Source organism: Cherax quadricarinatus, chromosome 48, assembly GCF_038502225.1.
Source record: "Cherax quadricarinatus isolate ZL_2023a chromosome 48, ASM3850222v1, whole genome shotgun sequence".
NCBI lineage: Eukaryota > Metazoa > Arthropoda > Malacostraca > Decapoda > Parastacidae > Cherax > Cherax quadricarinatus.
Window position 1 is genome coordinate 18,316,180 of NC_091339.1, and position 27,836 is coordinate 18,344,015.

General features: G+C 38.1%; 1 protein-coding gene across 4 annotated transcripts in view; it reads right to left on the reverse strand.

The window, feature by feature from the left end:
- The window catches only part of mino (glycerol-3-phosphate acyltransferase mino), a 163,811-nt gene that overhangs the window by 12,758 nt on the left and 123,217 nt on the right, over positions 1-27,836 (reverse strand). For all 4 annotated transcript variants that reach the window (XM_070094933.1, XM_070094932.1, XM_070094934.1 and 1 more), the window contains 5 exons: positions 8,973-9,489; positions 6,955-7,139; positions 6,636-6,810; positions 5,445-5,527; positions 4,593-4,730 (listed from right to left, as the gene is read on the reverse strand). In XM_070094933.1, coding sequence (XP_069951034.1) covers positions 4,593-4,730; positions 5,445-5,527; positions 6,636-6,810; positions 6,955-7,139; positions 8,973-9,489 — 1,098 coding nt within the window. The remainder of the gene's footprint in view (positions 1-4,592; positions 4,731-5,444; positions 5,528-6,635; positions 6,811-6,954; positions 7,140-8,972; positions 9,490-27,836) is intronic.

Here is a 27,836-nt window from a genome sequence, read left to right on the forward strand (position 1 = left end):
CTGTTAATAGTACAAATTAATATTTTAATTGAATTTTAAGCAAGTATACCTGAAATGGTGAATCATAAAAAGGCACCTGAAAACTACTAATATCAAAGAGCATCTTGAGTTAGGCACACTTATTTTTTTACTATATATAAGGCATTGCATGGCAGAAAAAATAAGTGCCAAATTCAAGCAGAGAAAAATGCAGGCGTGGGGGAGAGTGGTGGTATACATAGAGCTCAAGTTGCTGTACTTTGTTATGGGGTATGAGCCTAATTTGCAGATGCAGAAGACAACATCTGCACATTCCCATAAACAGACAAGGAATCGATTCGTTCACTAACCCGGTTTTTGGCACTGGTGGCACTTGTTCTTTTCTGCCATGCAATTGCTCACATGTACTATACGTATCTTCATTTAATAAAAATTCTTTATTAAAGTAAGTTCCTGGTCCAGAAAAATGCGCATTAATGAGGTTTCAATCTACATGTAATTTGATCTCAGTGAATGAATATTCATCACAGTAAATACTGCAATAATATCCACTTACAGATTGAATATTCAAGTATTACTGCCAAGGATTTAAAAAGGGAATAGCTTTTTTTTTTTAACACACTGGTCATTTATTATATGTAAACAAAAAAATAATTCTTTTTGGGTCACCCCTGCATTGGTGAGCTATGGCCTGTTTGTTAAAAAAAAAAAAAAAGTTATTCTTCTTCTTTCTTCAACAAATCGGCCGTATCCCACCGACACATGGTGGCCCAAAAAGAAAAACAAAAGTTTCTCTTTTTAACTTTAGTGATGTATACAGGAGAAGGGGTTACTAGTCTCTTGCTACCACCACTTTAGTCGCCTCTTACGACACACATGGCTTACAAAAGAATTCTGTTCCACTTCCCCATGGAGATAAGAGGAAATAAACAAGAATCAGTAAGAAAATAGAAGAAAACCCAGAGGGGTGTGTATATACAGGTCTGCCATCACAAATCTGGCATTCAGTTATTTAGTTCCTTCGGTTATTTGGCACTAATTTCAGCTAGCATAATTTCAAATTTCCAGGGTCGTCACACCAACCTGCTGCTACTGTTTGGTGGCGCTACTTGCTGCATAAGTCATTCCAATTTCTTATTCTCCATTTATTGCTATAAACTGCTTACTTTTAGCCCTAGCCATGGTTCCAATGAATAAAAGAAACGTTTCTCATTGTGTAAAGTACATACACAGTACACTGTCCATAAAAGATAAGGTGGCTTTGAAGCCACTGTCGGTTGCCATGAGCTCAGTCTTGTGATGCAGAGCAATATGCTTTATTATTACACTAATATCACACTATGGCTTATTTACCCATCACAAATGATCTAATATGACATAATAAACAATATAAATAACAAAAACATTGTAAATACTCTAGAATGAATAACATTTGGCATAATACTGAGCAGATTGACGGAGGTATGAAGAGGATATGGGATACAAGTACCATCCTCCTATTCTGTCTTTGGGGTTTCTGTTAGAGAAAATGGAGTATAGCACAGGGCTAACTGTGATATACACTCGTAATGCACCCTAAAACAAACAAAAAAGCTATTTTCTCTACAGATTATCATACATAGCAGCACATGTGTAGAGAACCTAGGATAACCCAAAAAAGTCAAAGTGACTTATTTCCAGTACCTGGCTTGGGCTTGCCATATATGTATGATTTTTGGTAAATAGTTTTTTTTTCTCAGTTGTTTGTTGGGCTATTTTACTGAAACTTGGGCAATGTATGATGGAAAAAATTAAAAAAAAAAAAAAAAAAAAACTGATGATAAATAACGGAGTTCACTACTCAGCAATTAGCCGGCCCTTAGCGGTATATTTTCATGTAGTTCTTATGGTTGTATTCTCGTTTTTTTGGTCTCATTTGATAGAATGAAAGATATATTACAGAAATAAATATGATTTTGATTAGTTTCATGATGAAAAGTACCTTGAAATTGAGCTCAAAGTAGCGGAAGTGTTCGATTTTTGACGCTGTTCAATGTAAACAAGTTGTATCAAGCATCCAATATGTGTCAGCTGGTGGGTCTAATATGCTTTCACAAATGCGCTGATATTATTCATACCATTTTTTACAACAATTAAGTAGTCTGCATAATAGTAAATCTTTATTTTTTTTGTGTGAATAAAAACTCAAAATGGAAAACCCTCAAGGAATTTTCCTTGATGTTGGTGAGGGACTCTTGATCAAACATGAAAGGGCTAAAATTTCCGGGGGTCGCCGCTACTGTCTGGTGGCACTGCTTAGAGCATAAGTCATTCCAATTTGTTTTTCTCTCCATTTATTGCTAAAACTTTCTCACTATTAGCCCTAGCCATGGTTCCAACGAAAGGAAATGTTCCTCATTGTGTAAAGCGCAAACACCGTACACTGTCCATAACAGATAAGGTTGAACTTTTGAAAAAACTTAACAGTGGTGTATCTGTGAGGAACCTGTGTGAGTTATATAGCATTAACTCTTCAACAGTTTATGACATAAAGAAACAAAAAAAAAATTACTGAGTTTCTTTGCTAACAGTGAATCAAAGAAACAGATGTGTAAAAGGACAACAAATGAGGGAAGGAAAAAGTTCAGAACTAGATCAGGTTCTAATGAAGTAGTTTAGGCTACATGTAAGTGAAGGTGTTCAGCTGTCTGGCACACTGGTGAAGGAACAAGCCAAAATTTTTCATGAATAACTAGGACTTGATTATGAATGTGATTACAGTGAAGGTTGGCTACAGCATTTTAAGGATTGATATGGCTTAAAGTTTCATGCAGTGTGTGGTGAAGAGCATTCAGTAGACACAGAAGCAACTGCTAAATGTGTTGACAAGTTCACCAAGTTAGTTTCAGATGAAAAGTTAAGTCCTGAGCAGGTCTACAATGCAGATGAGACAGCATTGTACTGGAAATGTACACCAAGAAGAACTCTGACAACTGAGGATGCAGAATCACCAACAGGATATAAAGCATTGAAAGATCATGTCACTGTATTGGCATGCTCTCATGCCGCAGGAACGCACAAATGCAAGTTACTGTTCATCGGTAAAAGTTTACGTCCCAGGGCTTTCAAAGGCATGACAGTTTCCTGTGATTTACCGTGCCAACAAAAAAAATTGGTAACTGAAATTACATTGAATTGGTTTGAAAATCACTTTCTTCCAGAAGCAAGAACTCACTGTGACTGTTGGTTTGGACCACAACTGTAAGGTAATGCTTATTTTAGACAGCTGTTCCGCACATCCGAAAGCAGAACTCCTGGTAAAGAACAACGTTTTTGGTATCTACCTCCCACCTAACTGCAAATCATTAATTCAACCCCAGGACAATGGCATACTATGTTCTTTTAAGTCTAGGTATCACACCCATTTTATGAGGCACCTACTTAGTGCAGTTAACTCTGGCAGACCAGTACATGAGTTTCTTAAGGAATTTAATGTGAGAGATATGGTTTACTGTGTTGCCAATACTTGGAAGTCTGTAGACGTATCCACACTGAAAAATGGATGGCATAAATTGTGGCCAGGGTTAATGTTTGAGATGGAACCTGGAGAAGATATTGAAAATGACTTTACAGGATTTAGGGCTTTGAAGGAAAAACAGATTATACATAGACTGCTTTCTTTTGCTAGTGATCTGACTAATCCTGCTGCGAAGGATCTTGCATCGAGGATGGATGAAGTTAATGCTGGGGAATGGATGAATGTAGATGAAGATGCAGCTATTGTATGTCATTAAACTGACTCAGAAATTGTGCAGATGGTTGTAAATTCACAGTAGCAAGCCAGTGGAGGAGAAAGCATTGATGAAAATGAGGAAGATGTAGCAGAAAGTCTCTATTGATAGGTTAATTCAGTTGGCAAGTGAACTGCTAAAAGGTCTAGAGCAATGCAGTTTTATAAGTGAACAATAAATAATGAATGTTTACATGCTGTAGGATAAACTAATCAAAGAAAGGCCAAAATATATGAAACAACTCAGCTTGCAAGATATGTTCAAAATAATGGCTAAAAAGTGTGCAACAGAGGAGTCACCACTTGAAAATCTAGTGCCTTCAACATCTGCTCAGCCTGATGTGCTACCACTGTCACCATCAGTTCCTGATGAAGAAGATGGCAATCCTGACAGCCCTTCACCTCAAGACATGTAAATGTGTTTAGATGCAAATTTCAGCTATTCACTTTGGAAGCGGCAGTGGTGAACTTTCTTGTGTAAGTAAAGTTGGTTAACTTTATTAAGTGTATTCTAACTTAATCACTCTGTAATCCAGCAAACTCAGTAATCTGGCACACTACAGGCCCCACTGATGCCGAATTTGTGATGGAGAACCTGTATATGCTTGTACATACAAGTATAGTGTGACCTAAGTGCAAGTAGAAGTAGCAAGACGTACCTGAAATCTTGCATGTTTATGAAACAGAAAAAAGACACCAGCAATCCTACTGTCATGTAAAACAATTACAGGCTTCGGTTTTACACTCACTTGGCAGGACGGTAATATCTCCCTGGGCAGCTGCTGTCTACCAACCTACTACCTAAAAAAAATCTGTTATTATGTGAATATATATAGGGACCAACCCCAGCATTTTGTAGAAGACCCATGTCAACAAGACTGTCGACAGACTCATGGAGTTTAGTGTCCAGGCTGGCACACGGTGGGGCCAGCAGGAACTCATTCTGTAGCATCTCAGAAAGGCGTAGAGCTCGCTTGATTAACTGCAACAATAAACAAAATTAAAATTAATAAATAAAATTATATGCGGTAGATTTTTATTTAAAAAATGATAATTCCACTAAGAAATGATCATGTATTACAATAAAAATAAACTAAGTTACATACTCTCAAAACTTTGTTTTTTCCTATGTTCACTTACAATTTCTTTCTTTTGCACAACATAGAACTATATAAAAACTAATGTTGCAATTACAATCAGCACAAGTCCAGGCCTTTATAATCTCAATACAATCATAACTAGTAAAATCTAAGAAAGTTTTACATTATGTTGACAGACCAAGTTACTCTTTACCTGACTTTGCAATATGACAAAGTCAGATTAATAAGTAAGGTGCAATCCTCCTGTAGAGAGAGGAATGGTTTATGAGGTGGTTTAGTCTTTCAGAATGGGTGAGGCAAGATAGGCTGATCAAGCTGTATAAATTTGGTGGATGGAAGGTGTAGTAGACATTTCAAGAAGAGTTGAAAAATGGGGTATGATAGAAGTTTTAAGAGGCAGGCATTTGAATTTGATATACACATCCCCTTCACTTCCTTATTTCTTGTTCCACCATATTCCTGCTTTCTAACATTCCATTAACTCTTTCGATAATGATGCTATTGTTTGCTTTAACACATGTATTTAACATACTTGTTACCCAATAATTCTTACATATATTCATAAACAAAAACTATGTGCAAGTACCCCTACATACCTTTTCTCTGTCTATTAAGATATCAAGTGAACAGTCCTTGTAGCTCCACAAATCACAGTCGAGTAATGACAGTAAACTGGTGGCTGAAAAAATAAGTGTGTGTTCAAAATAATCATTTTTTTTTTTCAACAAATCAGCCGTCTCCCACCGAGGCAGGGTGGCTCAAAATGAAAAACAAAAGTTTCTCTTTTTAATTTTAGTAATGTATACAGGAGAAGGGGTTACTAGCCCCTTGCCCCAGGCATTTTAGTCGCTTCTTACGACACGCATGGCTTACGGAGGAAGAATTCTGTTCCACTTCCCCATGGAGAAAATAATAATTCTTCTTTCAACACACCGGCCGTATCCCACCGAGGCGGGGTGGCCTAAAAGGAAAAACGAAAGTTTCTCCTTTTACATTTAGTAATATATACAGGAGAAGAGGTTACTAGCCCCTTGCTCCCGGCATTTTAGTTGCCTCTTACAACACGCATGGCTTACGGAGGAAGAATTCTATTCCACTTCCCCATGGAGAAAATAATAATTACCAGTATTATTTAAATGAATCATAATATACACCACCTTCAGTATAAAATAAACCTAAGAAAATAATAGCTTAATAATTATGCGTTCATCATAATTTTAGAATTAACAATGACTGCTATGAATATTGGTAGCATATCTAAATTAATCTCTTCAGATTTTCAATAATATTATTGGTTTTTTTTTTTTCAAGTGACAGTTTTAACACAACTTATAATGAAAGCATGGCTGGACTTGTGCACACGTAAAACAGTTAATATTAAAAAAATTCATCATAAAGATGGGACAGTGGATGAAGGGATCAATTATGGGAGTTGTGGAGTACTCAAACCAAGAGGTTAGTTAATGAAAATAAGATGGATTCATCAGTAGATAATAAATATTAAAAAGAAGAAAACAATGAGAATAATCATTACAGAAAGAGCACTATTTCAAGGCTACTGTGGATTCTTGACACTCTGGCAAACCAGGAATGGAATTAAGTTATGCTGGAAGAACTTTAACTTTTTTTAACACGTCGGCCATTTCCCACCAAGGCAGGGTGACCCAAAAAGAAAGAAAAAAAAAAAACTTTCATCATTCAACACTTTCACCATCATTTATACATAATCACTGTCTTTCCAGAGGTGCTCAGATACAACTAAATACACAACACTGAACTATACTTACCAACAATAGCATCAACAGCAAAGACGGGAGTAAGAGCACTAGCATAATAGTTGAGTTCAATAACATTTGGCAGGAGGGTGATTGGTGCAATTAAGACATCAGTTTCTTCACACCTAAGCTTGTCAGTTTCCTGAGGCTTTTCTACTCTAACCAGTCCAGCTCCAAGTAGTTTAACCTGTAATTGTATAGCACATTTTTATATAACTGAAGAATAAAACTCAATTTTAAATGTTGTCACTAAGCTTCCCACACAAAAATTTGCAGTTATTAGACAGAGTATTATTACATGAACATGTAAATTACCAAGTAGCAAACTTACAGCATGAATAACAACATCTTTGGATTTGCCAGAAAATCCTGTATCCCGCTTTCGGGTTCTCAGAGAATCTCTAAGGGCATCGAGTGCTTTAGTGAGAGTAAATAAGCTTGTTCCATTACGGTACACAAATGATAACAACCAAGCTATAGCATTTGTTGACATGATAGCTTGACATCGCTCAGCATCTGTTAAACAAAATAATAAAAATTAACTCGTGCTATCTACTTGTTTTTATAATTCTGAAACAAAATTATACAATATACCAGAATACCCTATGCTTGTGTATTTCCTTTTGTATAATAAATGTTTAATCTAAATTTGAAAAAGGCATACCTCTGATAGCATTTTATTTACAAACTGTAGATCCTTAACACTTCTTTAACCCTTTGGGGGTCGACAGGTCCTCTCAGAGACTTGTTCTCAGGGTCGGCCAATTTTTTTTTTTTCTTATGAAAAGATAGAGAATCTTTTCCCGGTCATAATGACACCAAAAGTATGAAATTTGATGAAAAACTTACGGAATTATGCTCTCGCGAATTTAGCGGTCTCGACGATGTTTATGCATCGGCAATTTTGCCCACTTTGAGCCCTATTTTCGGCCAATTCCAGTGTACTAGTCGACAAAAATCATAACTATTTCGCTAGAACTCCATTTTTTTCTACCGAATGAGTACAAGAAACCACCCATTTACCAATTTCAACTATCCAATAAAGTGGTCAAAATTTAGCAATTTTGCCAATTTCACACAAATTTCAAAAGATGCCAATTTCCGAATAGGGTCCAGAATAAACAAGAAAGACATTCCTGGCACTAAAATAACAAGTTTTCTGTTCGTTAGTCACATCCCCAGGCCCCTCTTATATTTCTTTGGCTTTCCACTTTGAATTTTTATTCTTACAAAAAAAAAAAAAAATAAGATTTACTGTTATGCAGACTACTGCATTAGTGTAGAAATGGTATAAATAATATCAGCGCACTTGTGAAAGAATATTAGACTCACCAGTTGATGTGTATTGGACACTTGGCATGATTTGTTGACTTTTGAACTTTGGTAAAAATCGAACATTTCTGCTACTTTGAGCTCAATTTCAAGGTACTTTTCATTGTAAAACCAGTCAAAATCATCTCAATTTCTGTAATATGTCTTCCATTCTATAAAATGAGACCAAGAAAACTAGAATACAACAATAAATACCATACGAAAATACAGTGCAAAGTCGCTGTTTTAATCCAAAAACATGGTCAAAGCTTTTTTTTTCTCATTACGCACTGTGTTGCAGGATTTTTTTTATACTGCGCACACTGACCACACAGACCCATTCTTTCATATGTAGGCCTACCAGCTTTCTCTCACTAGATTTGAGGGCGCTAGAATTTAGGCGTACTAGTACGTCAAAAACCCTGGGTCGTAAGACATACTAGTACATCCGAAATCCCCAAAGGGTTAAGTAAATGACCTGAATTACAGTATATATGACCCAAAGTGCAAGTGGTGGTACTAAACTCAGAAACCATATTACAGTTTAGTTATCAAGCAACAACCTCACTCAGAAGCACTGGCCACTCATAGAAACAGTCCTGGGAAGACCACAGAAGTACTTTTTTTGCCCTGTGATGATTCTTAACTGTGGCCACATTCACTGCATCATTTGGTTATCTATAACTCATTAATATGTTAAATTATTATTGTAATCAAAGAAAACGCTAAACTGACATGGGTCATACAGCGGTAAATATGTTAAAACTAAGTTTGTCATCAAGCTCATTATTCAGTTTAGTAATAAACCTTTGTGTTGGGATACTTGATGCATGTGTTCAGTGCTTATGAAAAATAGGTGCCCAATGATTGAGAGATAACCTGTGTGGTTACAGAAAAAAGTCATACAAGACCATGTATGTATTGTAGGGTACATGTATATGAGACCAGTATTTGAAAAAATTGTGATTTTTAAGTTATAATAAAGACAAAGCACTGTGCAGTATGCTATTCTATATCTGTGACATAATTATTGCTTACCATAAACAATATGAGATGCTAATGACTTGACAAGATATCTATATTCATCTGTAACGTCATTTCCAAAAAGGGAGGAATTACTTCTTGCTTCATGTAGGTTAGAATTAGTTCTACTTATGGCATTGATAGCACTGGATGGATTAGATAAAGTTCTCTTCAGTCGTAGATGATCACTGGATGCTGGACTGGATAAAGAACGCTGGTGGCCCTTTCCTGTGACTAGAGTAGTAGTAGTTACATCTTGAGGAAGTGGTGCTAGTGGTTTCAAGTCACTAGCAACTGGTGAAGAGTTAACATTGATTGGGGTGGGGGAGAGGGGTGGTGTGCATCCCAGTATTATTTCACTTTGTGGCTGATTTTGAGGCTGATTTAAACCAAGGCGGGATGCAACACCCTTGGCATTCTTGACAAACTCCCGAAGGCTAAAAGGCTGTCCAAAATCAATCCTTGCATGACCATAGTTTGTAGAGAGCACTTTAATTATAGCTCTAACTGCTCCCCAAAATGATTCCGGAACCTGAAAATAATTTTATATATAAATTAAACATTTTTTTAACATGCTGGCCCTCTCCCACCAAGGCAGGGCGACCCAAAAAAGAAACTTTCACCATCATTTACACTATCACCATTTTTCCAGAGGCACACAGATATGACAGTTCAAATGTCCCTCCAAGCAGCAAATATCCCAAACCCCTCCTTTAGAGTGCACACACTGTACTTTCTACCTCTAGGACTCAAGTCTGGCTAACCAGTTTCCTTGAATCAAATATACGGATCTTATTTTAATAACGCAAATAGAGTGCAATAAATGCTGCCTTTAAAGCTGAGAAAAACAAATTAAAACAAAAATACTGAAGACCACTGTCTAAGATGTCAAAGTAGTATTAAGACAACATATTTTCTATTAATATAATGGGTGGGTATTCATAGTGATTATTCTTTCATTACTGCAAATTTTTCCCTAAACCTAAGCTGCTATTGCATATTCAAACTGAGGAAAAGATTTGGTTAATAAATAAATAAATAAACAAATAAATATATATATATTTTTTTTTTTTTTTCAACAAGTCGGCCGTCTCCCACCGAGGCAGGGTGACCCAAAAAAAAAAAAAGAAAGAAAATCCCCAAAAAGAAAATACTTTCATCATCATTCAACACTTTCACCACACTCACACATTATCACTGCTTTTGCAGAGGTGCTCAGAATACAACAGTTTAGAAGCATATACGTATAGAGATACACAACATATCCCTCCAAACTGCCAATATCCCAAACCCCTCCTTTAAAGTGCAGGCATTGTACTTCCCATTTCCAGGACTCAAGTCCGACTATATGAAAATAACCGGTTTCCCTGAATCCCTTCACTAAATATTATTTATATATATATATATATATATATATATATATATATATATATATATATATATATATTATATATATATCTTTCTTTCAACACACCGGCCGTATCCCACCGAGGCGGGGTGGCCCAAAAGGAAAAACGAAAGTTTCTCCTTTTACATTTAGTAATATACAGTGGACCCCCGCATAGCGACCTTAATCCGTGCAAGAGGGCTGGCTGTTATGCGAAATGTTCGGTATGTGAATGAATTTTCCCCATAAGAAATAATGGAAATAAAATTAATCCGTGCAAGACACCCAAAAGTATGAAAAAAAAATTTTTTTACCACAAAAAAATGTTAATTTTAGTACACACAAACTGAAAAAGGCATGCACAATTACATGACACTTACTTTTATTGAAGATCTGGTGATGATTGATGGGATGGGAGGAGGGGAGAGAGTGTGTTAGTGTTTAGAAGGGGAATCCCCTTCCATTAAGACTTGAGGAGGCAAGTCCTTTTCTGGGGTTACTTCCCTTCTTCTTTTAATGCCACTAGGACCAGCTTCAGAGTCACTGGACTTCTTTCGCACAACATATCTGTCCATAGTGGCCTGTACCTCTCGTTCCTTTATGATTTGTCTAAAGTGGTTCACAACATTGTCATTGTAACAGTCACCAGCACGGCTTGCAATAGCTGTGTGAGGGTGATTTTCATCAAAAAAGGTTTGCACTTCAAGCCATTTTGCACACATTTCCTTAATCTTTGAAGTAGGCAATTCCTTCAATTTCTCTCTCCCCTCCTTTGAACCAGTTTCCCCAGGTCTGGCCTCTTGCTCTTGAAGTTGATCTATCAGCTCATCAGTGGTTAGTTCTTCATTGTCCTCCTCCACCAACTCTTCCACATCATCCCCACTAACCTCCAACCCCAAGGACTTCCCCAATGCCACAATTGATTCCTCAACTGGTATACTCCTCTCAGGGTTAGCCTCAAACCCTTCAAAATCCCTTTTGTCTACACATTCTGGCCACAGTTTCTTCCAAGCAGAGTTCAAGGTTCTCTTAGTCACTCCCTCCCAAGCCTTACCTATAAGGTTTACACAATTGAGGATATTAAAGTGATCCTTCCAAAACTCTTTTAGAGTCAATCGAGTGTCTGTGGTCACTTCAAAGCACTTTTGAAACAGAGCTTTTGTGTACAGTTTCTTGAAGTTGGAAATGACCTGCTGGTCCATGGGCTGCAGGAGAGGAGTGGTATTAGGAGGCAAAAACTTCACCTTAATGAAGCTCATGTCCCCATAAAGTCGCTCTGCCACGTCTGTAGGATGACCAGGGGCATTGTCTAACACCAGGAGGCACTTAAGTTCTAATTTCTTTTCAGTTAGGTAATCTTTGACATTGGGGGCAAATGCATGGTGTAACCAGTTATAGAAAAAGTCCCTAGTGACCCATGCCTTACTGTTTGATCTCCACAGCACACACAAATTATCCTTGAGGACATTCTTTTGCCTGAACGCTCTGGGAGTTTCAGAGTGATACACTAATAAAGGCTTAACTTTGCAATCACCACTAGCATTGGCACACATCAACAAAGTAAGCCTGTCTTTCATAGGCTTATGTCCTGGGAGTGCCTTTTCCTCCTGAGTAATGTAGGTCCTGCTTGGCATTTTCTTCCAGAACAGGCCTGTTTCATCACAATTAAACACTTGTTCAGGTTTCAGTCCTTCAGTTTCTATGTACTCCTTGAATTCCTGCACATATTTTTCAGCCGCTTTGTGGTCCGAACTGGCAGCCTCACCATGCCGTATCACACTATGTATGCCACTACGCTTCTTAAATCTCTCAAACCAACCTTTGCTGGCCTTAAATTCACTCACATCATCACTAGTTGCAGGCCTTTTTTTAATTAAATCCTCATGCAACTTCCTAGCCTTTTCACATATGATCGCTTGAGAGACGCTATCTCCTGCTAGCTGTTTTTCATTTATCCACACCAATAAGAGTCTCTCAACATCTTCCATCACTTGCGATCTTTGTTTCGAAAACACAGTTAAACCTTTGGCAAGAACAGCTTCCTTGATTGCCGTTTTCTTGGCCACAATAGAAGAGATGGTTGATTTGGGTTTCTTGTACAACCTGACCAGATCGGTGATACGCACTCCACTTTCATACTTATCAATGATCTCTTTCTTCATTTCTATAGGAATTCTAACCCTTATTGCTGTAGGGTTGGAACTAGAAGCTTTCTTGGGGCCCATGGTCACTTATTTTCCAGAAACAGATGGAAGGAATATTTTGAGGAATTGTTAAATGTTGATGAAGATAGGGAAGCTGTGATTTCGTGTATAGGGCAAGGAGGAATAACATCTTGTAGGAGTGAGGAAGAGCCAGTTGTGAGTGTGGGGGAAGTTCGTGAGGCAGTAGGTAAAATGAAAGGGGGTAAGGCAGCCGGGATTGATGGGATAAAGATAGAAATGTTAAAAGCAGGTGGGGATATAGTTTTGGAGTGGTTGGTGCAATTATTTAATAAATGTATGGAAGAGGGTAAGGTACCTAGGGATTGGCAGAGAGCATGCATAGTTCCTTTGTATAAAGGCAAAGGGGATAAAAGAGAGTGCAAAAATTATAGGGGGATAAGTCTGTTGAGTGTACCTGGTAAAGTGTATGGTAGAGTTATAATTGAAAGAATTAAGAGTAAGACGGAGAATAGGATAGCAGATGAACAAGGAGGCTTTAGGAAAGGTAGGGGGTGTGTGGACCAGGTGTTTACAGTGAAACATATAAGTGAACAGTATTTAGATAAGGCTAAAGAGGTCTTTGTGGCATTTATGGATTTGGAAAAGGCGTATGACAGGGTGGATAGGGGGGCAATGTGGCAGATGTTGCAAGTGTATGGTGTAGGAGGTAGGTTACTGAAAGCAGTGAAGAGTTTTTACGAGGATAGTGAGGCTCAAGTTAGAGTATGTAGGAAAGAGGGAAATTTTTTCCCAGTACAAGTAGGCCTTAGACAAGGATGTGTGATGTCACCGTGGTTGTTTAATATATTTATAGATGGGGTTGTAAGAGAAGTAAATGCGAGGGTCTTGGCAAGAGGCGTGGAGTTAAAAGATAAAGAATCACACACAAAGTGGGAGTTGTCACAGCTGCTCTTTGCTGATGACACTGTGCTCTTGGGAGATTCTGAAGAGAAGTTGCAGAGATTGGTGGATGAATTTGGTAGGGTGTGCAAAAGAAGAAAATTAAAGGTGAATACAGGAAAGAGTAAGGTTATGAGGATAACAAAAAGATTAGGTGATGAAAGATTGAATATCAGATTGGAGGGAGAGAGTATGGAGGAGGTGAACGTATTCAGATATTTGGGAGTGGACGTGTCAGCGGATGGGTCTATGAAAGATGAGGTGAATCATAGAATTGATGAGGGAAAAAGAGTGAGTGGTGCACTTAGGAGTCTGTGGAGACAAAGAACTTTGTCCTTGGAGGCAAAGAGGGGAATGTATGAGAGTATAGTTTTACCAACGCTCTTATATGGGTGTGAAGCGTGGGTGATGAATGTTGCAGCGAGGAGAAGGCTGGAGGCAGTGGAGATGTCATGTCTGAGGGCAATGTGTGGTGTGAATATAATGCAGAGAATTCGTAGTTTGGAAGTTAGGAGGAGGTGCGGGATTACCAAAACTGTTGTCCAGAGGGCTGAGGAAGGGATGTTGAGGTGGTTCGGACATGTAGAGAGAATGGAGCGAAACAGAATGACTTCAAGAGTGTATCAGTCTGTAGTGGAAGGAAGGCGGGGTAGGGGTCGGCCTAGGAAGGGTTGGAGGGAGGGGGTAAAGGAGGTTTTGTGTGCGAGGGGCTTGGACTTCCAGCAGGCATGCGTGAGCGTGTTTGATAGGAGTGAATGGAGACAAATGGTTTTTAATACTTGACGTGCTGTTGGAGTGTGAGCAAAGTAACATTTATGAAGGGATTCAGGGAAACCGGCAGGCCGGACTTGAGTCCTGGAGATGGGAAGTACAGTGCCTGCACTCTGAAGGAGGGGTGTTAATGTTGCAGTTTAAAAACTGTAGTGTAAAGCACCCTTCTGGCAAGACAGTGATGGAGTGAATGATGGTGAAAGTTTTTCTTTTTCGGGCCACCCTGCCTTGGTGGGAATCGGCCGGTGTGATAATAAGAAAAATAGCACCGAAAACACTGTAATAATACGAAATATTCCGATTGTATGCTTGAATGTTACCGCGGAGGCTGGCTGGTAAACAATGCCACCGGCGGAACATATGAGGCTGGCTCAGGCCGCACATTGGACGCGTCTCGGACGAAGGCCGCTGAGCGAGTTTTTGGGCGGTATGCGGGGCAAAATTTTAGCGATCAAAGCGTCTGCTATGCGGATTGTCCGTTATGCAAGGCGTCCGTTATGCGGGGGTCCACTGTATACAGGAGAAGAGGTTACTAGCCCCTTGCTCCTGGCATTTTAGTCGCCTCTTACAACACGCATGGCTTACGGAGGAAGAATTCTGTTCCACTTCCCCATGGAGATAAGAGAAAATAAACAAGAATAAAAACTAGAAAGAAAATAGAAGAAAACCCAGAGGGGTGTGTATATATGTGCTTGTACATGTATGTGTAGTGTGACCTAAGTGTAAGTAGAAGTAGCAAGACGTACCTGAAATCTTGCATGTTCATGAGACAGAAAAAAGGACACCAGCAATCCTACCATCATGTAAAACAATTACAGGCTTTCGTTTTATATATATATAATTTTTTTTTTTCTTTCAACAAGTCGGTCGTCTCCCACTGAGGCAGGGTGACCCAAAAAAGAAAGAAAATCCCCAAAAAGAAAATACTTTCATCATCATTCAACACTTTCACCACACTCACACATTATCACTGCTTTTGCAGAGGTGCTCAGAATACAACAGTTTAGAAGCATATACGTATAAAGATACACAACATATTCCTCCAAACTGCCAATATCCCAAACCCCTCCTTTAAAGTGCAGGCATTGTACTTCCCATTTCCAGGACTCAAGTCCGACTATATGAAAATAACCGGTTTCCCTGAATCCCTTCACTAAATATTACCCTGCTCACACTCCAACAGATCGTCAGGTCCCAAGTACCATTCGTCTCCATTCACTCCTATCTAACACGCTCATGCACGCTTGCTGGAAGTCCAAGCCCCTCGCCCACAAAACCTCCTTTACCCTCTCTTTCCAACCCTTTCGAGGACGACCCCTACCCCTCTTTCCTTCCCCTATAGATTTATATGCTTTCCATGTCATTCTACTTTGATCCATTCTCTCTAAATGACCGAACCACCTCAACAACCCCTCTTCTGCCCTCTGACTAATGCTTTTATTAACTCCACACCTTCTCCTAATTTCCACACTCCGAATTTTCTGCATAATATTTACACCACACACTGCCCTTAGACAGGACATCTCCACTGCCTCCAACCGTCTCCTCGCTGCTGCATTTACCACCCAAGCTTCACATCCATATAAGAGTGTTGGTACTACTATACTTTCATACATTCCCTTCTTTGCCTCCATAGATAACGTTTTTTGACTCCACATATACCTCAACGCACCACTCACCTTTTTTCCCTCATCAATTCTATGATTAACCTCATCCTTCATAAATCCATCCGCTGACACGTTAACTCCCAAGTATCTGAAAACATTCACTTCTTCCATACTCCTCCTCCCCAATTTGATATCCAACTTTTCTTTATCTAAATCATTTGATACCCTCATCACCTTACTCTTTTCTATGTTCACTTTCAACTTTCTACCTTTACACACATTCTCAAACTCATCCACTAACCTTTGCAATTTTTGTTTAGAATCTCCCATAAGCACAGTATCATCAGCAAAAAGTAACTGTGTCAATTCCCATTTTGAATTTGATTCCCCATAATTTAATCCCACCCCTCTCCCAAACACCCTAGCATTTACTTCTTTTACAACCCCATCTATAAATATATTAAACAACCATGGTGACATTACACATCCCTGTCTAAGACCTACTTTTACCAGGAAGTATTCTCCCTCTCTTCTACACACCCTAACCTGAGCCTCACTATCCTCATAAAAGCTCTTTACAGCATTTAGTAACTTACCACCTAACCCATATACTTGCAACATCTGCCACATTGCTCCTCTATCCACTCTATCATATGCCTTTTCTAAATCCATAAATGCAATAAAAACTTCCCTACCTTTATCTAAATACTGTTCACATATATGCTTCAATGTAAACACTTTATCTACACATCCCCTACCCACTCTGAAACCTCCTTGCTCGTCCGCAATTCTACATTCTGTCTTACCTCTAATTCTTTCAATTATAACCCTACCGTATACTTTTCCTGGTATACTCAGTAAACTTATTCCTCTATAATTTTTACAATCTCTTTTGTCCCCTTTCCCTTTATATAAAGGGACTATACATGCTCTCCGCCAATCCCTAGGTACCTTCCCCTCTTTCATACATTTATTAAACAAAAGTACCAACCACTCCAACACTATATCCCCCCCTGCTTTTAACATTTCTGTCATGATCCCATCAGTTCCAGCTGCTTTACCCCCTTTCATTCTACGTAATGCCTCACGTACCTCCACCACACTTACATTCTGCTCTTCTTCACTCCTAAAAGATGGTATACCTCCCTGGCCAGTGCATGAAATTACCGCCTCCCTTTCTTCCTTAACATTTATATAATATATATATATAATATATATATATATATATATATATATATATATATCTTTCTTTCTTTCTTTCAACACACCGGCCGCATCCCACCGAGGCGGGGTGGCCCAAAAGGAAAAACGAAAGTTTCTCCTTTTACATTTAGTAATATATACAGGAGAAGAGGTTACTAGCCCCTTGCTCCTGGCATTTTAGTCGCCTCTTACAACACGCATAGCTTACGGAGGAAGAATTCTGTTCCACTTCCCCATGGAGATAAGAGGAAATAAACAAGAACAAGAGCTAGTAAGAAAATAGAAGAAAACCCAGAGGGGTGTGTATACATATGCTTGTACATGTATGTGTAGTGTGACCTAAGTGTAAGCAGAAGTAGCAAGACGTACCTGAAACCTTGCATGTTTATGAGACAGAAAAAACACCAGCAATCCTACCATCGTGTAAAACAATTACAGGCTTACGTTTTACACTCACTTGGCAGGACGGTAGTACCTCCCTGGGCGGTTGCTGTCTACCAACCTACTACCTATATATATATATATATGTATATATATATATATATATGTATGTATATATATATGTATATATGTATGTATATATATATGTATATATGTATGTATATATATATATATATATATATATATATATATATATATAGGTATATGTTTGTGTGTATATATATATATATATACAAACATATATATATATATATATATATATATATATATATATATATATATATATATATATATATATATATATATATATATATATATAAATTGCAAAGGTTAGTGGATGAGTTTGGGAATGTGTGTAAAGGTAGAAAGTTGAAAGTGAACATAGAAAAGAGTAAGGTGATGAGGGTGTCAAATGATTTAGATAAAGAAAAATTGGATATCAAATTGGGGAGGTGGAGTATGGAAGAAGTGAATGTTTTCAGATACTTGGGAGTTGACGTGTTGGCGGATGGATTTATGAAGGATGAGGTTAATCATAGAATTGATGAGGGAAAAAAGGTGAGTGGTGCGTTGAGGTATATGTGGAGTCAAAAAACCTTATCTATGGAGGCAAAGAAGGGAATGTATGAAAGTATAGTAGTACCAACACTTTTATATGGGTGTGAAGCTTGGGTGGTAAATGCAGCAGCGAGGAGACGGATGGAGGCAGTGGAGATGTCCTGTTTAAGGGCAATGTGTGGTGTAAATATTATGCAGAAAATTCGGAGTGTGGAAATTAGGAGAAGGTGTGGAGTTAATAAAAGTATTAGTCAGAGGGCAGAAGAGGGGTTGTTGAGGTGGTTTGGTCATTTAGAGACAATGGATCAAAGTAGAATGACATGGAAAGCATATAAATCTATAGGGGAAGGAAGGCCGGGTAGGGGTCGTCCTCGAAAGGGTTGGAGAGAGGGAGTAAAGGAGGTTTTGTGGGTAAGGGGCTTGGACTTCCAGCAAGCGTGCATGAGCGTGTTAGATAGGAGTGAATGGAGACGAATCGTACTTGGGACCTGACGATCTGTTGGAGTGTGAGCAGGGTAATATTTAGTGAAGGGATTCAGGGAAACCGGTTATTTTCAAATAGTCGGACTTGAGTCTTGGAAATGGGAAGTACAATGCCTGCACTTTAAAGGAGGGGTTTGGAGGGATATGTTGTGTATCTTTATACGTACAGTGGACCCCCGCATAGCGACCTTAATCCGTGCAAGAGGGCTGGCTGTTATGCGAAATGTTCGCTATGTGAATGAATTTTCCCCATAAGAAATAATGGAAATCAAATTAATCCGTGCAAGACACCCAAAAGTTTGAAAAAAAAAATTTTACCACATGAAATATACATTTTCCTACACACAAAGAGAAGGATACATGCACAATAGTAGAGTAGTACATGCACAATATATATTGTGCATGTACTACTCTACTAAATGAAGAATAAATGACACTTACCTTTATTGAAGATGCAGCAATGACTGATGAGACACTGTGTCCTGGGAGTGCCTTTTCCTCCTGAGTACTGTAGGTCCTGTTTGGTATTTTCTTCCAGAACAGGCCTTATCACACTGTGTATGTCACTACGATTCTTAAATCTCTCAAACCAACCTTTGCTGGCTCTAAATTCACCAATATGAGCACTAGTTCCAGGCATTTTCCCTGTTCACCTGGGTGTTAGTCGACTGGTGTGGGTTGCATCCTGGGAGACAAGATTAAGGACCCCAATGGAAATAAGTTAGACAGTCTTCGATGACACTGACTTTTTTGGGCTATCCTGGGTGGCAAATCCTCTGGGGTTAATTGTTTCTTGGTATTCTCAATAAGCCACACCAACAACGGTGCTACAGCAGCAGCAGCAGCAGCTGACGATGTTTCAGCAGCAGCAGACGATGCTACAGCAGCAGCAGCAGCAGACGATGCTACAGCAGCAACAGACGATGCTACAGCAGCAGCAGACGATGCTACAGCAGCAACTGACGATGTTACAGCAGCAGCAGACGATGCTACAGCAGCAGCAGACGATGCTACAGCAGCAGCAGCAGCTGACGGTGGAACAGCAGCAGCAGCAGCAGACGATGCTACAGCAGCAGCAGCAGCTGACGGTGGAACAGCAGCAACAGACGATGCTACAGCAGCAACAGACGATGCTACAGCAGCAGCAGACGATGCTACAGCAGCAGCAGACGATGCTACAGCAGCAGCAGATGATGCTACAGCAGCAGCAGACGGTACTACAGCAGCAGGAGCAGCTGACGGTGGTACAGCAGCAGCAGCTGACAGTGCAGCAGCAGCTGACGGTGATACAGCAGCAGCAGCAGCTGTACCACCAATAGTAGCGATGGTTGATTGGGGTTTATTATACAACCTGGCCAGCTCGGAGACACGCACTCCACTTTCATACTTATCAATGATCTTTTTCTTCATCTCCATAGTAATTCTCACCCTTATTGCTGTAGGGTTGGCACTAGAAGCTTTCTTGGGGCCCATGGTCACTTATTTTCCAGAAAAAAATCACCAAAAACACTGTAATAATACAAAATGTTCCGATTGTATGCTTGGATGTTACCGCGGAGGCTGGCTGGTAAACAATGCCACCCGCGGAACATGTGAGCGTGGCTCAGGCCGCACATTGGACGCGTCTCGGACGAAGGCCGCTGAGCGGGTTTTTGTCCACTATGCGGGGCAAAATTTTAGCGATCAAAGCGTCCGCTATGCGGATTGTCCGTTATGCAAGGCGTCCGTTATGCGGGGGTCCACTGTATATGCTTCTAAACTGTTGTATTCTGAGCACCTCTGCAAAAACAGTGATAATGTGTGAGTGTGGTGAAAGTGTTGAATGATGATGAAAGTATTTTCTTTTTGGGGATTTTCTTTCTTTTTTGGGTCACCCTGCCTCGGTGGGAGACGGCCGACTTGTTGAAAAAAAAAAAAAAATTATATATATATATATATATATATATATATAATATATATATATATATATCTATATATATATATATATATATATATATATATATATATATATATCTATATATATATATATATATATATATATATCTATATATATATATATATATATATATATATATATATATATATATATATATATATATATATATATATATATATATATATATATATATATATATGACAATTTTCTTCTTCTTATTCTTTTTAGTAATCTTTACAGGAAAAGGGGTTACTAGCCCATTGTTCCCGGCATTTTAGGTGACTTTTACAACACGCATGGCTTACGGAGGAAAGATTCTTATTCCACTTCCCCATGGATATAAAAGGAAAATTAATAAGACCAAGAACTATTAAGATACAAATCAAAGAAAACTCAGATGAGTGTGTATAAATAAATGTGTACATGTATGTCTAGTGTGACCTAAGTGTAAGTAGAAGTAGCAAGACATGCCTGTAATCTTGCATATTTATGAGACAGACAAAAGACATCAGCAATCCTACCATCATGTAAAACAATCACAGGCTTTCGTTTTACACTCACTTGGCATGACGGTAGTACCTCCCTGGGTGGTTGCTGTCTACCAACCTACTACCTACAAGGGGCTTGGACTTCCAGCAAGCGTGCGTGAGCGTGTTAGATAGGAGTGAATGGAGACGAATGGTACTTGGGACCTGACGATCTGTTGGAGTGTGAGCAGGGTAATATTTAGTGAAGGGATTCAGGGAAACCGGTTGTTTTCATATAGTCGGACTTGAGTCCTGGAAATGGGAAGTACAATGCCTGCACTTTAAAGGAGGGGTTTGGGATATTGGCAGTTTGGAGGGATATGTTGTGTATCTTTATATGTGTATGCTTCTAGACTGTTGTATTTCTGAGCACCTCTGCAAAAACAGTGATAATGTGCGAGTGTGGTGAAAGTGTTGAATGATGATGAAAGTATTTTTCTTTTTGGGGATTTTCTTTCTTTTTTTGGGTCACCCTGCCTCGGTGGGAGACGGCCGATTTGTTGAAAAAAAAATAAAAAAAAAAAAAAAAAAAAAAAAAATTATTATATATATATATATATATATATATATATATATATATATATATATATATATATATATATATATATATATATATATATATATATATATATATATATATATAGTAGGTTGGTAGACAGCAACCACCCAGGGAGGTACTACCGTCCTGCCAAGTGAGTGTAAAACGAAGCCTGTGATTGTTTTACATGATGGTAGGATTGCTGATGTCTTTTGTCTGTCTCATAAATATGCAAGATTACAGGCATGTCTTGCTACTTCTACTTACACTTAGGTCACACTACACATACATGTACACATTTATTTATACACACTCATCTGAGTTTTCTTTGATTTTATCTTAATAGTTCTTTGTCTTATTAATTTTCCTTTTATATCCATGGGGAAGTGGAATAAGAATCTTTCCTCCGTAAGCCATGCGTGTTGTAAAAGTCAACTAAAATGCCGGGAACAATGGGCTAGTAACCCCTTTTCCTGTAAAGATTACTAAAAAGAATAAGAAGAAGAAAATTGTCAAAGTGGGAAGTCTGAATGTGCGTGGATGTTGTGCAGATGATAAGAAAGAGATGATTGTGGATGTTATGAATGAGAAGAAGCTGGATGTCCTGGCTTTAAGTGAAACAAAGCTGAAGGGGGTGGGAGAGTTTCAGTGGAGAGGAATAAATGGGATTAGGTCAGGGGTTTCAAATAGAGTTAGAGCTAAAGAAGGAGTAGCAATAATGTTGAAGGATAAGCTATGGCAGGAAAAGAGGGACTATAAATGTATAAATTCAAGGATTATGTGGAGTAAAATAAAGATTGGATGTGAAAAGTGGGTTATAATAAGCGTGTATGCACCTGGAGAAGAGAGAAGTGTAGAGGAGAGAGAGAGATTTTGGGAAATGTTGAGTGAATGCATGGGGAGTTTTGAATCAAGTGTGAGAGTAATGGTGGTTGGGGATTTTAATGCTAAAGTGGGTAAAAATGTTATGGAGGGAGTAGTAGGTAAATTTGGGGTGCCAGGGGTAAATGTAAATGGGGAGCCTTTAATTGAGCTATGTGTAGAAAGAAAATTGGTAATAAGTAATACATATTTTATGAAAAAGAGGATAAATAAATATACAAGGTATGATGTAGCACGTAATGAAAGTAGTTTATTAGATTATGTATTGGTGGATAAAAGGTTGATGGGTAGGCTCCAGGATGTACATGTTTATAGAGGGGCAACTGATATATCGGATCATTATTTAGTTGTAGCTACAGTTAGAGTAAGAGGTAGATGGGAAAAGAGGAAGGTGGCAACAACAAGTAAGAGGGAGGTGAAAGTGTATAAACTAAGGGAGGAGGAAGTTCGGGTGAGATATAAGCGACTATTGGCAGAAAGGTGGGCTAGTGCAAAGATGAGTAGTGGGGGGGTTGAAGAGGGTTGGAATAGTTTTAAAAATGCAGTATTAGAATGTGGGGCAGAAGTTTGTGGTTATAGGAGGGTGGGGGCAGGAGGAAAGAGGAGTGATTGGTGGAATGATGAAGTAAAGGGTGTGATAAAAGAGAAAAAGGTAGCTTATGAGAGGTTTTTACAAAGCAGAAGTGTTATAAGAAGAGCAGAGTATATGGAGAGTAAAAGAAAGGTAAAGAGAGTGGTGAGAGAGTGCAAAAGGAGAGCAGATGATAGAGTGGGAGAGGCACTGTCAAGAAATTTTAATGAAAATAAGAAAAAATTTTGGAGTGAGTTAAACAAGTTAAGAAAGCCTAGGGAAAATATGGATTTGTCAGTTAAAAACAGAGTAGGGGAGTTAGTAGATGGGGAGATGGAGGTATTGGGAAGATGGCGAGAATATTTTGAGGAACTTTTAAATGTTAAGGAAGAAACAGAGGCAGTAATTTCATGCACTGGTCAGGGAGGTATACCATCTTTTAGGAGTGAAGAAGAGCAGAATGTAAGTGTGGGGGAGGTACGTGAGGCATTACGTAAAATGAAAGGGGGTAAAGCAGCTGGAACTGATGGGATCATGACAGAAATGTTAAAAGCAGGGGGGGATATAGTGTTGGAGTGGTTGGTACTTTTGTTTAATAAATGTATGAAAGAGGGGAAGGTACCTAGGGATTGGCAGAGAGCATGTATAGTCCCTTTATATAAAGGGAAAGGGGACAAAAGAGACTGTAAAAATTATAGAGGAATAAGCTTACTGAGTATACCAGGAAAAGTGTACGGTAGGGTTATAATTGAAAGAATTAGAGGTAAGACAGAATGTAGGATTGCGGATGAGCAAGGAGGTTTTAGAGTGGGTAGGGGATGTGTAGATCAGGTGTTTACATTGAAGCATATATGTGAACAGTATTTAGATAAAGATAGGGAAGTTTTTATTGCATTTATGGATTTAGAAAAGGCATATGATAGAGTGGATAGAGGAGCAATGTGGCAGATGTTGCAAGTATATGGAATAGGTGGTAAGTTATTAAATGCTGTAAAGAGTTTTTATGAGGATAGTGAGGCTCAGGTTAGGGTGTGTAGAAGAGAGGGAGACTACTTCCCGGTAAAAGTAGGTCTTAGACAGGGATGTGTAATGTCACCATGGTTGTTTAATATATTTATAGATGGGGTTGTAAAGGAAGTAAATGCTAGGGTGTTTGGGAGAGGGGTGGGATTAAATTATGGGGAATCAAATTCAAAATGGGAATTGACACAGTTACTTTTTGCTGATGATACTGTGCTTATGGGAGATTCTAAAGAAAAATTGCAAAGGTTAGTGGATGAGTTTGGGAATGTGTGTAAAGGTAGAAAGTTGAAAGTGAACATAGAAAAGAGTAAGGTGATGAGGGTGTCAAATGATTTAGATAAAGAAAAATTGGATATCAAATTGGGGAGGAGGAGTATGGAAGAAGTGAATGTTTTCAGATACTTGGGAGTTGACGTGTCGGCGGATGGATTTATGAAGGATGAGGTTAATCATAGAATTGATGAGGGAAAAAAGGTGAGTGGTGCGTTGAGGTATATGTGGAGTCAAAAAACGTTATCTATGGAGGCAAAGAAGGGAATGTATGAAAGTATAGTAGTACCAACACTCTTATATGGGTGTGAAGCTTGGGTGGTAAATGCAGCAGCGAGGAGACGGTTGGAGGCAGCGGAGATGTCCTGTTTAAGGGCAATGTGTGGTGTAAATATTATGCAGAAAATTCGGAGTGTGGAAATTAGGAGAAGGTGTGGAGTTAATAAAAGTATTAGTCAGAGGGCAGAAGAGGGGTTGTTGAGGTGGTTTGGTCATTTAGAGAGAATGGATCACAGTAGAATGACATGGAAAGCATATAAATCTATAGGGGAAGGAAGGCGGGGTAGGGGTCGTCCTCGAAAGGGTTGGAGAGAGGGGGTAAAGGAGGTTTTGTGGGTAAGGGGCTTGGACTTCCAGCAAGCGTGCGTGAGCGTGTTAGATAGGAGTGAATGGAGACGAATGGTACTTGGGACCTGACGATCTGTTGGAGTGTGAGCAGGGTAATATTTAGTGAAGGGATTCAGGGAAACCGGTTATTTTCATATAGTCGGACTTGAGTCCTGGAAATGGGAAGTACAATGCCTGCACTTTAAAGGAGGGGTTTGGGATATTGGCAGTTTGGAGGGATATGTTGTGTATCTTTATATGTTTATGCTTCTAGACTGTTGTATTCTGAGCACCTCTGCAAAAACAGTGATAATGTGCGAGTGTGGTGAAAGTGTTGAATGATGATGAAAGTATTTTCTTTTTGGGGATTTTCTTTCTTTTTTGGGTCACCCTGCCTCGGTGGGAGACGGCCGACTTGTTTAAAAAAAAAAAAAAAAAAAAATATATATATATATATATTTATATATATATATATATATATATGTCGTGCCGAATAGGCAGAACTTGCGATCTTGGCTTAAATAGCAACGCTCATCTTGCCATATAGGAAAAGTGAAAATTTGTGTATGCAATAATTTCGCCAAAATCATTCTGAACCTAACGAAAAAAATATATTTGATTTTGTTTGTTTAGTACTAAATTATTATAAACGTATTTAAAATATATTTAGTGGGGTTAGGCTAAAATAAATTGCTCTTGTTATAATAAGGTTAGGTAAGTTTTCTAAGATTCTTTTGGTGCAAATTTAAAAATTTTTACATTAGCATTAATGAAAAAAATATATCTTGAAACGTAGAAGAGAAAATTTCAGAATGGACTTAATTTTAAATGAGTTCTTGCTAATTGACCAGTTTTACATATTCGGCACGACATATATATATATATATATATATATATATATATATATATATATATATATATATATATATATATATATATATATATATATATTTTTTTTTTTTTTTTTTTCAACAAGTCGGCCGTCTCCCACCGAGGCAGGGTGACCCAAAAAAGAAAGAAAATCCCCAAAAAGAAAATACTTTCATCATCATTCAACACTTTCACCACACTCGCACATTATCACTGTTTTTGCAGAGGTGCTCAGAATACAACAGTCTAGAAGCATAAACATATAAAGATACACAACATATCCCTCCAAACTGCCAATATCCCAAACCCCTCCTTTAAAGTGCAGGCATTGTACTTCCCATTTCCAGGACTCAAGTCCGACTATATGAAAATAACCGGTTTCCCTGAATCCCTTCACTAAATATTACCCTGCTCACACTCCAACAGATCGTCAGGTCCCAAGTACCATTCGTCTCCATTCACTCCTATCTAACACGCTCACGCATGCTTGCTGGAAGTCCAAGCCCCTTACCCACAAAACCTCCTTTACCCTCTCTCTCCAACCCTTTCGAGGACGACCCCTACCCCGCCTTCCTTCCCCTATAGATTTATATGCTTTCCATGTCATTCTACTGTGATCCATTCTCTCTAAATGACCAAACCACCTCAACAACCCCTCTTCTGCCCTCTGACTAATACTTTTATTAACTCCACACCTTCTCCTAATTTCCACACTCCGAATTTTCTGCATAATATTTACACCACACATTGCCCTTAAACAGGACATCTCCGCTGCCTCCAACCGTCTCCTCGCTGCTGCATTTACCACCCAAGCTTCACACCCATATAAGAGTGTTGGTACTACTATACTTTCATACATTCCCTTCTTTGCCTCCATAGATAACGTTTTTTGACTCCACATATACCTCAACGCACCACTCACCTTTTTTCCCTCATCAATTCTATGATTAACCTCATCCTTCATAAATCCATCCGCCGACACGTCAACTCCCAAGTATCTGAAAACATTCACTTCTTCCATACTCCTCCTCCCCAATTTGATATCCAATTTTTCTTTATCTAAATCATTTGACACCCTCATCACCTTACTCTTTTCTATGTTCACTTTCAACTTTCTACCTTTACACACATTCCCAAACTCATCCACTAACCTTTGCAATTTTTCTTTAGAATCTCCCATAAGCACAGTATCATCAGCAAAAAGTAACTGTGTCAATTCCCATTTTGAATTTGATTCCCCATAATTTAATCCCACCCCTCTCCCAAACACCCTAGCATTTACTTCCTTTACAACCCCATCTATAAATATATTAAACAACCATGGTGACATTACACATCCCTGTCTAAGACCTACTTTTACCGGGAAGTAGTCTCCCTCTCTTCTACACACCCTAACCTGAGCCTCACTATCCTCATAAAAACTCTTTACAGCATTTAATAACTTACCACCTATTCCATATACTTGCAACATCTGCCACATTGCTCCTCTATCCACTCTATCATATGCCTTTTCTAAATCCATAAATGCAATATATATGTATATATATATGTATATATATATGTATATATATATGTATATATATATATATACATATATATACATATATATACATGTATACATATATATACATATATATACATATATATACATGTGTACATGTATACATATATATACATATATATACATATATATACATATATATATATATATATATATATATATATATATATATATATACATATATATATATAGATATATATATATACATATATATATATATACATATATATATATATATATATATATATATATACATATATATATATATATATATATATATATATACATATATATATATATACATATATATATATATATATACATATATATATATATATATATACATATATACATATATACATATATACATATATATATATATATATATATATATATATATACATACATATATATACATACATATATATACATACATATATATACATACATACAGTGGACCCCCGGTTAACGATTTTAATCCGTGCAAGAGGGCTCATCGTTATGCGAAATAATCGTTATGCGAATCAATTTTCCCCATAAG